The sequence below is a fragment of the Polyodon spathula genome, chromosome 5 (assembly GCF_017654505.1).
Source record: "Polyodon spathula isolate WHYD16114869_AA chromosome 5, ASM1765450v1, whole genome shotgun sequence".
NCBI classification, from domain to species: Eukaryota; Metazoa; Chordata; class Actinopteri; order Acipenseriformes; family Polyodontidae; genus Polyodon; species Polyodon spathula.
This window is the reverse complement of record NC_054538.1, coordinates 35,485,529-35,498,413: the sequence shown is the minus strand read 5'-3', so window position 1 is coordinate 35,498,413 and position 12,885 is coordinate 35,485,529. Positions and strand designations below refer to the sequence as shown.

The 12,885-nt window shown below is 34.0% G+C and overlaps 2 protein-coding genes across 10 annotated transcripts in view; both read left to right on the top strand.

Moving 5' to 3' along the window:
• LOC121315898 (afadin-like) overlaps positions 1 to 3,086 on the top strand; it is a 114,702-nt gene extending 111,616 nt beyond the window's left edge. For all 9 annotated transcript variants that reach the window (XM_041250489.1, XM_041250486.1, XM_041250487.1 and 6 more), the window contains 2 exons: positions 2,258 to 2,342; positions 2,686 to 3,086. In XM_041250489.1, coding sequence (XP_041106423.1) covers positions 2,258 to 2,342; positions 2,686 to 2,842 — 242 coding nt within the window. In that variant the 3' untranslated portion in view covers positions 2,843 to 3,086. The remainder of the gene's footprint in view (positions 1 to 2,257; positions 2,343 to 2,685) is intronic.
• Positions 3,087 to 7,895: 4,809 nt separating this feature from the next.
• Positions 7,896 to 12,867, top strand: hebp2 (heme binding protein 2). Its single transcript, XM_041250479.1, has 5 exons — positions 7,896 to 8,002; positions 8,658 to 8,746; positions 8,989 to 9,124; positions 10,302 to 10,482; positions 11,395 to 12,867. The coding sequence occupies exons 2-5, from the start codon at positions 8,672 to 8,674 to the stop codon at positions 11,594 to 11,596; spliced, it is 594 nt and encodes a 197-aa protein (XP_041106413.1). The 5' UTR covers positions 7,896 to 8,002; positions 8,658 to 8,671; the 3' UTR covers positions 11,597 to 12,867.
• Positions 12,868 to 12,885: the final 18 nt, after the last annotated feature.

Sequence of the window (12,885 nt, the reverse complement as noted above, 5' to 3'; positions counted from 1 at the left end):
TTAGAAATACAATTTTTGAAAAACAAAGGTTCTTCAACAGCCATTTACAGAAATGCTTATGGTGCAACATGGACTGGTAGCAGTTTTAAGATTCATTTTTGTTTTGTAACTGTGTAGGCCTCAATTGGAAATATATTGTTCTTGCAGGAACATCCCACTAAATTCATGTTGTTTAATTCAGGTTGTGTTGCAGTCCCTGTTGCTTCATACTTTCTAATTGATGATTAACAGTGACTAACCTAAACCTCACACAAAGCTAATTGCTAAGGCGAATAGTTGCAAGGCTAATTTCAGCTAACCTGTCGATTTGCTATTTCCTGCCACTGCTTTGCCTTGATCTCCTCCTTTTGGATTTTTTTTTTTTCCCCCTACAACTTTGGCTGTGCTGTTTTATCTGATTGACCTCCTCTTTTAAATGCTGAGACTTTCTTATGCCATACTGTATCTCCAAAACTATCTTTTATATTGGTTTCTGTTTAATGAAAGAGCATATTATGAGTTATTCAGAAAGGTATGGCATAAAAAGGATGCCCCTGGTGGTTTGTGTCAGAAGTAATGAACTGGTGATCATACCTAACCTAGGCTTGGGGATTTCACCAGTTTTCTATTTTTCCTATGGCATTTGTGTCTGCCTTAACCTGTATGTGTCTGCTGCATTTTGGAACACCCTTTTCTTTGTTTTGTTCTTCCATGACTGCAGCAAGCATCTAAAGCAAGGCTACTTGCTCTTGGGCCAATGAGGGCCTTGTTGTTTTTTAGGTGTATGTCCAACTGTCTGCAGAAAGGAACGCACCAGTTGCACATCACTGGAACAGTCACCTGGTCTTATAATTGTAGCCCTGTGTTACAGCTATTCCACTGGTTTCTATTGTATTCAAATGTTTGATGCAAATACAGTAGTAATGGATATTACACATTTGAATGTCAAGGTACACAAATTGAAAGACTTGGCCTAAGAAAAGTCATTAAAAAGTTTATTTTTCAAAAAGGCTTTTAATGTGAGCAAGTTGTGGTAATTTGCTGTTAAATTCCGTTTTGGCTCTGGAATTAAATTATAAATCGGGAAAACCAGCCTTGATAAGCAGCACATTTTTCAAATTGTGGTTGGAAAACAGTTTGGAAACTAGGCCAAGCCTTAAATTAGGCCTTATTTTCGTAAGCATGTTTGAATACCAGAATGTAGTCCAGTGTGCTCAAAACCAGATCTAAAGATATCTGCCAGTGGAATAGGCGAGCAGCTCATTGGTTGATCATTAGGCTCACAATCAAGTGTGGTTTTTTTTGTTAGTTTTTTTCTGCAAAGATAAGGTTCTATACGTCAAACCCTCAACAAATTTTTTTTTTTTTTCTTGAGTCAACATTAGTTTGGTCATGGTGTTATATCTTTTTTCTTCTTTTGTTGATATGTTGATTGAGTCAACATATATGTTCATTAGTTTGGGCATATATAATATAATCAAACCCGTATATATATATATATTAAATATATATATAATAATATATATATCCATATCTAGTTTTATTAGTATTGGTTCAATATCCTAAGTAACCTAAATTTAACATAATTTACAGTAATGTAAGTAGTTTGTGAATAAAACACTTATGAATAGTATATATATATATATGTATATATATATATAATATATATATATATATATATATATATATATATATATATATATACATACACATACACACACACACACACACACACACACACATTTTTTTATTTAATTTTTTTCCCCCCAAGCTAACACACATTCCACCCTGTGAGCCTAATTTTTTACCGAAGTGCTGATTTGTGATATTGTAATGAATCAGAGGAAGAACAAGCAGTTGTCACTTGAGCTGAGACAAGAAAAAAGAAGCAGTTTGTCTAAATTGGTGTTCCAGCTGGCTTGTCAACAAGTTTCTACTTCTGATTTTGGCACCTTCTTATGCAACTATAAAGGTGCTGTATAATAAAGAAAATTGTAAATTTAAATTAGAATTAGTTCAAAACTATTAGCTAGGTTACAAGTATGAAAATAAATTTATCCCCACGTTTTGAAAAGACTGCTTTTTATGTTCACGCTGAATTGCATAACTTCTTAAAATGTATTGTTTATTTGAACAAATATTTGTAATTGTTCAGAATATCCCATCCAGCATAAAAAAGCACTAAAGGATAGTTTTCTTTATACAGCGCCTTTTGTGCCCTGCAGTCCTGTTTGTTTGCTTGTTTTATTATGTATTTATTTGTCTTTGTTTCAAACAGGATATCATTCGTACACTGGAACTACAACAGGGGTTGTAGGATTAAATGAAGTTTACAGGGACTCGCGGGATAGATGGGTCAAAAGGTAACAGACTGAGCAAAGCATGTTGTATTCCATGTTCTGTCCAAAGTGGTTTTTATGTTCAGCTACTAAAATACCTGCAAAATGGTAACGAACGAGCAGTTTCCACATGAGCACATGCGTTGCCGGAAACTGTGCTTCAATTCTGAGGTTACCAAGGCTACTGTGTTGTCAGATAATCTTTAGATTTAATTGAATGTGTTTTAAATGTAAAGCTAGGGGAGTTCTCCAAGTACAGTGGCACTTGCACTAGCAAATTGTCGGTATTGGGCAGATGCAGTGTGTGCACTAAATTCCCAAATTATTTATGAAAGGTATATTAAACAGTTTATTTTTCCCCCCACAGTGGTCAAGGTCAAGATGGTTCTTTGACTGGTGAAGCTCCAGAGAGTATGACTTTCAAAGAACGCCAGCGATTGTTTTCACATGGACAAGATGTGTCAAATAAAGTCAAGGCATCAAGAAAACTGATGGAGTTGGAGAACGAACTCAACATAAAATAAAACTGGAGCCTTAGCAGGATTGAGCGCAATGCCTCCGAATTGAAGAGGAGAGCATCCGTGCTCCTTTTGTGTAGTGAATTTGATTTCCCTAATAATTGGACTGTTAAATATGAGTTAGGTATATTGCAATAGCAAGAGAGACAATTTTGCTTACTTTCAGTGAGAACTGTTAAAGATATATTATAATAAAGCACTGTAAAGTATGTTTTAATTATAAAAAGAAAAATGAATCACATGAAGGGTGGTATATTTTAGTTTTCTTTTAATGGTTTCGGGTTAATAGTTTTTGGAGTTTAAAAAAAAGAAAGAAAGAAAGAGCCGAAGTAGCTTACGGTCATGTGGAATCTTTTATAATGACTAGTTTAAACCACCAATGTTATTTTTTTAGCTGTCGTTGCAGAAAACATTTCTAAATTTCTCTGTTGGTGTAAACTGAATTTCCAAGTTAAAAGATGATTCTGTTAAATAAATAAATCTTTTAAATCCTGTTGTGCTTCTTAACGGTAAAGCAGTCTGGGTCGGTTCCATTGGGTGTGGTTCAGATCGTGTAATGTATTTGTGTTAAGGCACAAGCTAGGGGAAAGTCATTAACAATAGTGTATATAAGCAGGTTGGTACATACTGTAATACATCTAAATTTCCCAGATTTCTAGAGCCGAGTCTAATTCCACACTTCTATCTGCCAATGGGACTGAATTTTATAAACTCTGAAATCAGTCCTTATGTTTCCATGGACCAAGATGAAACTGGTTTAAATTTAAACACTGCCAACCCTAGGTTTGTGGGCTAGCAGTCTCCAGCTCCTTGTGAGGGTGGTTAATTAATGGACAAAGGGTTGTTAATTTTTTGGAAAATATGTTTAAGGCTTCTGTGTTTTGGTGTTTATTCATTTTATTTTTCGGTGCTTATTTTCAGCTATTTTCAAGTTTTATGTAAATCTTTTTTTTCAGGGCTTTCATTTTTGATATGTTGTATGAAATTAGTGTTTTCAGCTACTTTCCAAAATGTTTGAGCATTTTTTTTTTCTGTCAAAATCTGTATAGTAGTATCTCGACAGTATTTGCACACTTAAGTTGTTCCTTCTTTCCTTTGCTGTGTGCCACAGTGAAATCCCTATGGTCACGGGCACATTCTTCTGGGCTTTTTGTGTGTAGGCATTTTTTACATTTTGCCACAATTTGCAATTCTATTTTAAATCCACTGTATCTTAACTGTAATACAGTTTTAAATCCTGCTAACAACCCTGCATTCCTGATTGTAATCTTGTTTTAAATCTCGCAAGCAGAGTCTCCAATAGAAATGTAGGAATGTGCTGTCACTCAGTAGTTGGGGTGGGTTTAAAGTTTTCAGAACGAATCAATGATAGATACAAGACAGGAAGGCGGGACATTGCCCAGCTGCGCTGCAAAATGTATTTTTTCATTTATAGTAGGTTTGATTTTTTCAGTGGGAATGGGGTGATGTCACTTGAATTGATTAATCATTTCCACTGTTTTTCCGGTGGTTTACAGTGTTTATTGGCTATCCATCGATTTATTTTTTGTTTTTTGGTGTCAGGGGTGTTTATCGGTTAAAACCGAAAATCAGAAGCCCTAAATATATTTAAAGAAATATTGGAGGTCGGTGAAAAATATTTTTAAATGTGATTTATATGAAAATGTGATGCATACCATTTAATGTAATGCACAGCTGAAGATTGGATTGTACCGTGGTTGTAACTAGTGGCAGCTCCAGTTTCATATCAAAGCTATAATCTGGTTTCATGGTGTAGATGGAAACAGCAAATGGCATAATTAACACTCAGTCGACAATTGTTTTGAAAATATGTCTTCAGTCTGCTTGTTTTCTTAGTTTATAGTATGACTGAAATTACTTGCAAGGAAAATGTTCCCCATATCCTATCCATTTGATAACACTTTTTTAAAATTTTCTTTTGGTGTTTACAACTGCTTTAAACAGTCTTTTAATTACTAAACTGTTTTGTTTTACATGAGGATTTTGGAAGTAAAAAAATACATATATATATATATATATATATATATATATATATATATATATATATATATATATATGGGACTTAAAGTAATTCGAATGCTTAACGAACTTGACGACTTCTAAGTGGAACTGAGTAACTCATTTATTGTCTATGAGAAGTTTCGATCGGCTAATTGATCTGCAGATACCAGGTGAAACTAGATGAAAAGATGTTTGTACAAATTCAGCATGTAAGCGTATATTATATATATAATATAGATATATATAGATATATATACTATATATATATATTAGATAGATATAGATTGAGATATATATATAGATAGATAGCTGAATTGTCTGTAGAATTTGTAACACACATCTTTTCATCTATTTCACCTGGTATCTGCAGATCAATGTGGCTCTTGACCAAGGGAAATGGCCCTCATACCATTTTCTCTTTTCTTTCTGCTGTACTACAAGTTTCTTAAGGTGTTTCCAAAAATTGTTTATTTAACTAGGCTTTTTTTTTTTTTTTTTTATTGGAAGGTTCAATTTTAAAATTGTGCTTTTACCATCTGTATGAAATGAAGGGCAGCCTGTACTGAAGTTATGTGAGAAAATATTAGCAGTTCTCAAAATAACAAACCTGTTTCTGTAATACATTCCTCCATGTACTGCATACGTATTTTACGTTTTTAATAAAAGGACAAGTTGAGTTTGTCTGGATTTTGTAGGACTTTCAACGTCTGTTGTGGTATGAGTGCTTTCTCTAAGTGGGTTTATTACTGAAAGCTTTGAAAAACTGCTGTAGTTTATTTAGACTATTTCACTTGCAACCTATTTTTAATAAACTGTCTTTTTATTATGTATTAGATGGGATTGTCCTTTATTTTTCTTTAACTGCTATTATGCTGTGAGTCATTTCGTAAGTGTTTTTTGGTTAATGTGTTTTTTGTGTTTTTGCATGGACATAATACCTCTGCATTAAGCAGACCATTTCCATAAGTTTACAAGAGCCCCTGTTGTAATTCTGAGGGTTGGCTTGCGTAGCAGCTTGACAACAAGCTGGCTGTGCCAACTTAATGGGGGTTTTCTGCTGGTTGTACATTTAAAAGATAAATACATGTACAGGCTTTGCACAAATCAGGGGCAGTGTACACTTTTTGATTAAAATAAATAAAGTATCACATTTTTATATAGCTTGAAGTATTCCCATGCCTTCCTACAAAAGTACTATAACCAGCCGAGATGTAGTTTTTGTCACAATTCATTTTACTTTTTCTTAATGTTTGTTTCCAGCTGTACAAGGGTGCCTGTTTTAAAACCTTTCTTAAGCCTATCAGATTTCTTTCTGGTGTAATGTGGTTTGCAATATCAGTGTATATCATGGGTCATCATTTGAATGGCAAATGGTACAGAAAGATAACACGTAAAAAATAAAGTAAAAAATAAAATATAATTTAACTTAAAATAACTATTGTAATTACAGTTTGAAAACATAGAGCCTGCTTCTGATGTCAGCATTTTTCTGTACACCACGTACAATTTTCTGCAGCAGGGAGCAGTTACAAACTTGGTTCCTATTACACTGAAGTAAATCCTAATGACAAATAGGTCGAAACAGCCTGTGTTTTCACCATTGACCAAGAACAAAAAATACTATTGCAACAATGACCTGCTAAGGATTTACATATATTGGACAGGAGTTTATTGTGCAAACACTTTTTTTTTTGTAGATATTGGGGGGGGGGGGGGGGGGTTTATATACCATTTTTACCAAATATAATCACTTGCTGTTTTTCACTCACTGTCCTCTTACTATGCGATTATGAGGACCCTCTCTATGTGCCTGCACTGGTTTTCATTAAAAAAAAAAAAAAAAAAAAAAAAGGCATGATGCAGATACCAGAATACATGATTCTAAGTTGATTATTTTGGACTTTCTCTTACAGCAACAGAAATATTATGTACATTAAAGTACTTCAGCAATTTACATTTAAGCTTTTTATATACTACTTTATTTTGTTCATTCAAGTGTTTAAATGAATAAGGATTTTTTTTTTTTAAATGTGAAAGGCAGGAAATATTGGAGCTACTATGGAACCTCTGCTCCGGCTCCATGCTCAGGCGCACTCCAGTGTCCCAGCTCCAGCTCTAACATCCCCAGCTTCGGCTCCAGAGCGCAGCTCAGAAAACTGGCGACCTCTGCTCTGGCTCCGCCTTTACTTCCATTACGCTGCGTGCCAAGGGTTGTGGAATATAGAGAGAGAGCTGGTACAAAATGTTCTTTTGAGCCAATAGAGCAGTTTCAAATTTTGCTGCTGTTTTGCAGATTTTCACTATGGTAAAAAAAAAAAAAAAAAAAAAAAAAAAAAGCTATGTTAACAAAATCAGCAAATGATCATACTATAATTATTATAATAAATGCGATTATCTGAGCACAGTCCAGTAAATTTACATAAACATTGAAATCAAATTTCAATTACTGTACAATGAAAAGTATTATACATTTAAAAGTACTGTGTATTTTATTGAAAATATGGATGTAAAAGTATACACTGGAAATGAACTACACTTGAAATCTGCATGTCCCGTGGACGCTTTTATCCAGTTTGCTGTTCATAGGCCTGTATTATTGTATCCCAGCTTTTTTGACTGGCTGAGAAAGTTTTTGCGGGAATGTTGAAATCTGCAGCAACATCTTTCTTTTTTCTTCTACTGTGGTACATTATCTATTTGTTTCAACACCTCCACATTTGTCCGTCAGGATAATGTTCATTTGTGCACTGCATCATGGAAAAAGAACCATCAGTTTATAACATATTTTTAAATGCACAATAATGAAAACACAATATATATCATTTTTACCCTTTTATTAAGAAAAAAACAGTTATGCAAGTTGAAAATCTACCACTACACTCCGCCCAGATACTGTTATATATCGGTGCCTCTTGTGGTTTTGTAATACACCACGTGTACAGTCGATGTAGGTTTTATAACAACAACTTAATAAACCAATCGCACCCTCCTGGGTGTCATGAGAGTAATCGCGACCAATAGGAAACGCATCTAAAAATTGGGTGTGTCACGTGTTTACACAGGCAAGTGATGTGTTGTGTAATGTACCAATTAATTAAACACAGACGCTGGTTTCTTGGGAACAGGTTGACTGTCTTAGTTAAGGTATGGACTTTATATTTTTAAACTTCCGCCTTTATACTAAACGGCATCAGTTAAACGTCAATCTCTCAAATGAAATGCAAATCTTAACGAGGTTGTTGAGACTGTTTCATTAAGGTACTCTATAACTTTTCCAGTTGGTTACAACTAAAAATAAATACAGGGATTGACATAGAAAATGCATATGGTCGTAGCAGCGCTTTTTACTTGCTCAGCTGTAGCAGGTACAGTTGTTTTATGTGACGGGAAATTAATATCTGTTTGTAGAGGTACCAAAACTCAAAAAGTGTGTTGGGGGCAAAGTTAAAAATTGTTGTAGATGTTGAACACTAGGAAACCCCTGTGTTCTAAGCAAACAAGAAATACCTGTAAAAACGGAATGCACATGTTCCTAGTTTCTTAATGTTTTCATAACATTCATTGTGTTTAATTCTTTAGTAAAACAATGGCGCAGATATACCCTGATGTACTGTAATAGAAAATCCATCTTGACTGAGTTTGCTTCATTATTATGGTGTACTATTGAAATTTGCATTTATGTTGTTTTAAAATCAGGTTTAAGTAAGGAGTTAAATATATTTTTCTTTTAACAAATGAAGGATTGTAGTATTCATTAATAAATAGATATTCACCGTGCTGTCTCATCTTTGTTCTTTAGGGAACAATATCAGGATGCTTAAGACTGTTCAGCAAGCATTGTTTTCCACTGGACTACAATTGCCTAAATGGGAACCTGTAGAAAATAAGGTGAGGTAAAAACAGAGTTTCCCCAGTATCAAAATGCTGTAATCTTAGATTATTTTGCATATATGTTATGCAAAATATAGTCCCCAACACCTTGCTTGTGTTGTCGCTTGCAGCCCTTTCAGTACTATAGTAATGCATTTTGTTACTAGGCTGCCTTGTACAGCATGTGCAACAAATCCATGCACTGCACATTTCTAGATGCTTTCTCATGGTGCGTAATGAAACCCATTACTCTTTCTAAGGCCACAGATTACGAAGTTCGAAAGTATGAAGCCACAAAGTGGGCCAGCACTAAAGTAGTTGGAATGGAACTAGATCCGGCCATCAGCAAAGGATTTACGAGACTCTTCAACTACATACAAGGCAACAATGAGAAAAGTATTTTGCACTTGATCTATCTTTGTGTGTCTGTCTGGAAGAATAAACCTGAAAAGTGTTTAATAAACTACAGCCACAGTTAATACTGATTTCAACAGGTTTTGAAAAAAAATAAAATAAAATAATAATAATAATAAAATAAAAAAAAAAAAACAATTTTATAAAAAAAAAATATATATATATATATATATATATATATATATATATATATATATATATATATATATATATATATATATATATATAATTAAGTTCCTAAACTAAATCGTTTGTGTTTGAAAGCAAGTTCCAGTATTATTCCACTAGATGGGGCCAGATACACATTTTATAAAATAAAAAGAATTCAGTGGCAGCTGCATTCATTAAAGGCCCTATTAATCCATGCATGGGACAATTTATACAGTTGCATTGAAAAGTCTTGTGGTTGCAGTACAGAAGGACATTGATCTCTTCAAGTCCCTCCCTATCAACCCAACTCTATAGACATCAACTGGATTAACAACCCTGCATTTATTTTTATTTTTTTTATTATGGCTGGTGTCCCTCCTGTTTTTTTTTTCCCCCAACTGTACTATTAATTACTTAATTGGACCAAATAAGTGCTTATTAAAAACTTAATTGGTCCAGTTAATTAATTTAGGGTACAGCTGGAACAAAAACCAGGAGGGACACCTGCCCTCCAGGACCAGGACTGGACCCTACTGTTCTAGACTATAGTTGCCATCTTCACAGTCAAGACAAGTTTCATAATACCATTTTTTTTAATGCATCAAAACACACTTCAGAAATAAAAAGCTCATGATTTAAAGCGTTGGGATGTTAATCTATATCAGAAGAAAATAACAATATCATTCATCCCTGAGTAAAGATTGAACTTGATGTAGTGCTCGAATTGCAGAAGCCACCATATTTACAAGTTACAATGTCATACAACACATTTTGGGGGAATTTAGTTCTGGCTGGTGACCTGGCTTGAAGTTATGCTAATTTAGGCTATATCTTGACCAACCCATTGCTTGAAAAAAAGTTATGTTGTAATTGTGTTACTGCCCACTAAAGATTAGGACCAAAAATGTGTGGAACCAAGCTAACTAAAGTGAAGGGTCAGTGCATTAACCCATTGCACCAGTTATACATCGCTCCCCATGTAAGATTAAAGTTGTATCCCCCCCCCCAGAGGTGAAAATAGAGATGACCGTTCCAGTGACCTGCTTGGTGGACCCAGGTGCAGGACCGTTCTGTGAGACAACCTTTACCACCTCATTCTATATACCTGAAGAACATCAGGCTGATCCTGTAAAACCGTCTGACCCAGACGTCTTTATTGAACAAAGACCTGAGCTTACTGTGTTTGTCAGGTATGTTGTAATAAAAGTAAAAAGTAGTATTTTTGTATATGCCCAGTAGAATCTGTATTCTAACATGTCAGAACTCAGCATGTGTGTAATATATAAAACACAATTAGAAGTGTGTAGTAAGACATTTCTTACGATTAATGTAAGTCAGAAAAGGATGTCAAGTAACTTCCCCAAACAACTCACTGTGACTGTATTAATTCAACTAACTTTTATATTGTTCTGGTATTTTGAAATGTATTATTCATGACCAACCTTTTAGCTAATTGTCATTTTTATTGAAAAAAGGAAAAGGTTGATAACACAGTGTAACAATTTATTTATTTATTTTTTTGTTCCTGGGTAGTAAGTGTTATTTCCTAATTGCTTATGCCTCAAAAGTATAGAAAATGGCTATTATTCCCCACAGACTTTGCTTTTGTGACCAGGACAGTGATATTTCAAAATATCACTATTTCCAATGGGAAAACGGGCAAATGTGTGTCTTTTCATTCACATAAAGTCAGAAAAAAACAACATATGAATCCAAATTAACATGTATTTATACTAAAGTAATACAAAAATGACTACAAAAAAATTTAGAAGTGAGTAGTTTTTCGAGATTTACGATTATACTGTAAATAGAGTATAATCGTAAATCTCGAAAACTACTCACTTCTAAATCTTTTGTAGTCAACGAAAAATTGTGTTACATAGTGTAATGCATATACCGTTAAGTGGTAGGTGGTATCAGTTGTACCAAAGCCGGTGACCAATATTGAGGTATATGGTTCAGTTCAATTGTGTGGAATTAAGCAGGAGAAAATTGCGCTCCAATTGGCTAACAGAAGCTCAGCAATCTATAAGAGTGACAGAATATTATATTGTCATTTGCTGTTTTTGTTGTTGTATACTAACACAAGTTCTCCATTTCAGAGTATTCGGTGGGTTTACAAATGCACAGAAGGCTCAAGGAGAACTCATAAAGCTGTCTCAGAGTTTGCAACGAGATGGGCAGCAATTTGAGGAAAATGTGTATTACACAGCTGGGTATGACAGCCCCTTCAAATTATTTAACAGAAAAAATGAGGTTTGGCTGATTAAGAAGACCGGCGAAGACGTCAAAACAGAAGCGTAAATGCCAGTGTGGTTAGTGCAGTTTTGATTGTCAGAAATTTTATATGAAGGGATTTTTTTATTTTCTTGATTGAATCACTAACTAACACTAAATGTTGTGCATCCAAGGAAGCCTAATGTGAGACTGTGCCTTTGGTAGTTTGCAGCTCATGTACTGGTTCAATATTTAACAAAAATATATCAAATAGACAAGTCAGCAAAAAAAAAAAAAAAAAAAAAACCTTAATCATAGGTGCAGCATTTTTAGAAGCTTCAACTTAATTAGTACTGCTTTTATTTTGGTATTTACTTATGAGCCTGAACCAGCTGTTTTAAAACGAGCAAAGAAAAGCTATCCACCTCACTGAGATACGGTTATATTTTATAGATTATGCATAACATGGGAACAGGGCAATATATCAACTTACCATCAAGGTGATTTGTTGTTCAAGGTAAACACTGACAGCTGTGTTGATGGTTTCCCTCTTTCTTTCATTTTAAGCTGTCCAGTACGCAACCCCTTAATGTGCTAACACCTCCTAGAACTGTAATGTATAACTAATGTATAATCTCCAGTGTAAGATGAGAAGCTCATTGAATCTTGGTATCTCTACATAATCCCATTATGGCATTTTCATGGCATGGGTTCTCTGACTCATTCATTTTAATACATATTTAAAAGGAAGATATGTGCTTGAAGGGCCCTTATGAAACAAATACAGTAGATTTTTTTTTTAAATAGTCACCAATTGATTTTACAGTTTTTCGCCCAATTTGAAATATTCAATTGTATTTTAGGCTCAGCTCACCGCTATCTCCCCTGTGCCGACCTTTATTACAGAAACAGAGACAAACTCAGCAGATTTGCTTTATTTAAAGCATGTAATCGCAGCATTTGGTGCTCTCGTAAAAGCTTCTGAATTTTGTAATGAAGACCAACATGTTCAACTGCAAATGAAAAAGTCACGACCAGTTTTCACTATAATAAAATAAATAGTCTACAAAAGGTTTTCCCCTCTTTCAAAAAAGGTTCTTAAAATGTACAAATTCTGTAAAGTCAAAAGGTACTTTTACAATTTCTATATATTTACAAACAATATAAAACTGCACAGGAATGTCCAATTGTGTCACTCGTAAAAAAGTAAAAACACTGAGCGCACAAATTGTTTTTTTGTTGTTGCTGTTTTCATTAACAGGTTTGCCAAAAGAAAAACTGTTAACATAAAATATGTTTGACTCCTTTAACATTCACAAATAGGGAGCTTAAAAAAAAAAAAAAAATAAAAAAATAATAAAAAGAATCTTTGGTTT

What these genes read in the sequence shown, in the direction of transcription:
- hebp2 (XM_041250479.1), top strand. Translation starts at nt 8,672, where the DNA reads ATGCTTAAGACTGTTCAGCAAGCATTGTTTTCCACTGGACTACAATTG. An exon ending in GGGAACCTGTAGAAAATAAG is followed by an intron (nt 8,747 to 8,988) that starts GTGAGGTAAAAA and finishes ACTCTTTCTAAG; the next exon opens with GCCACAGATTACGAAGTTCG. An exon ending in GAGCTTACTGTGTTTGTCAG is followed by an intron (nt 10,483 to 11,394) that starts GTATGTTGTAAT and finishes TCTCCATTTCAG; the next exon opens with AGTATTCGGTGGGTTTACAA.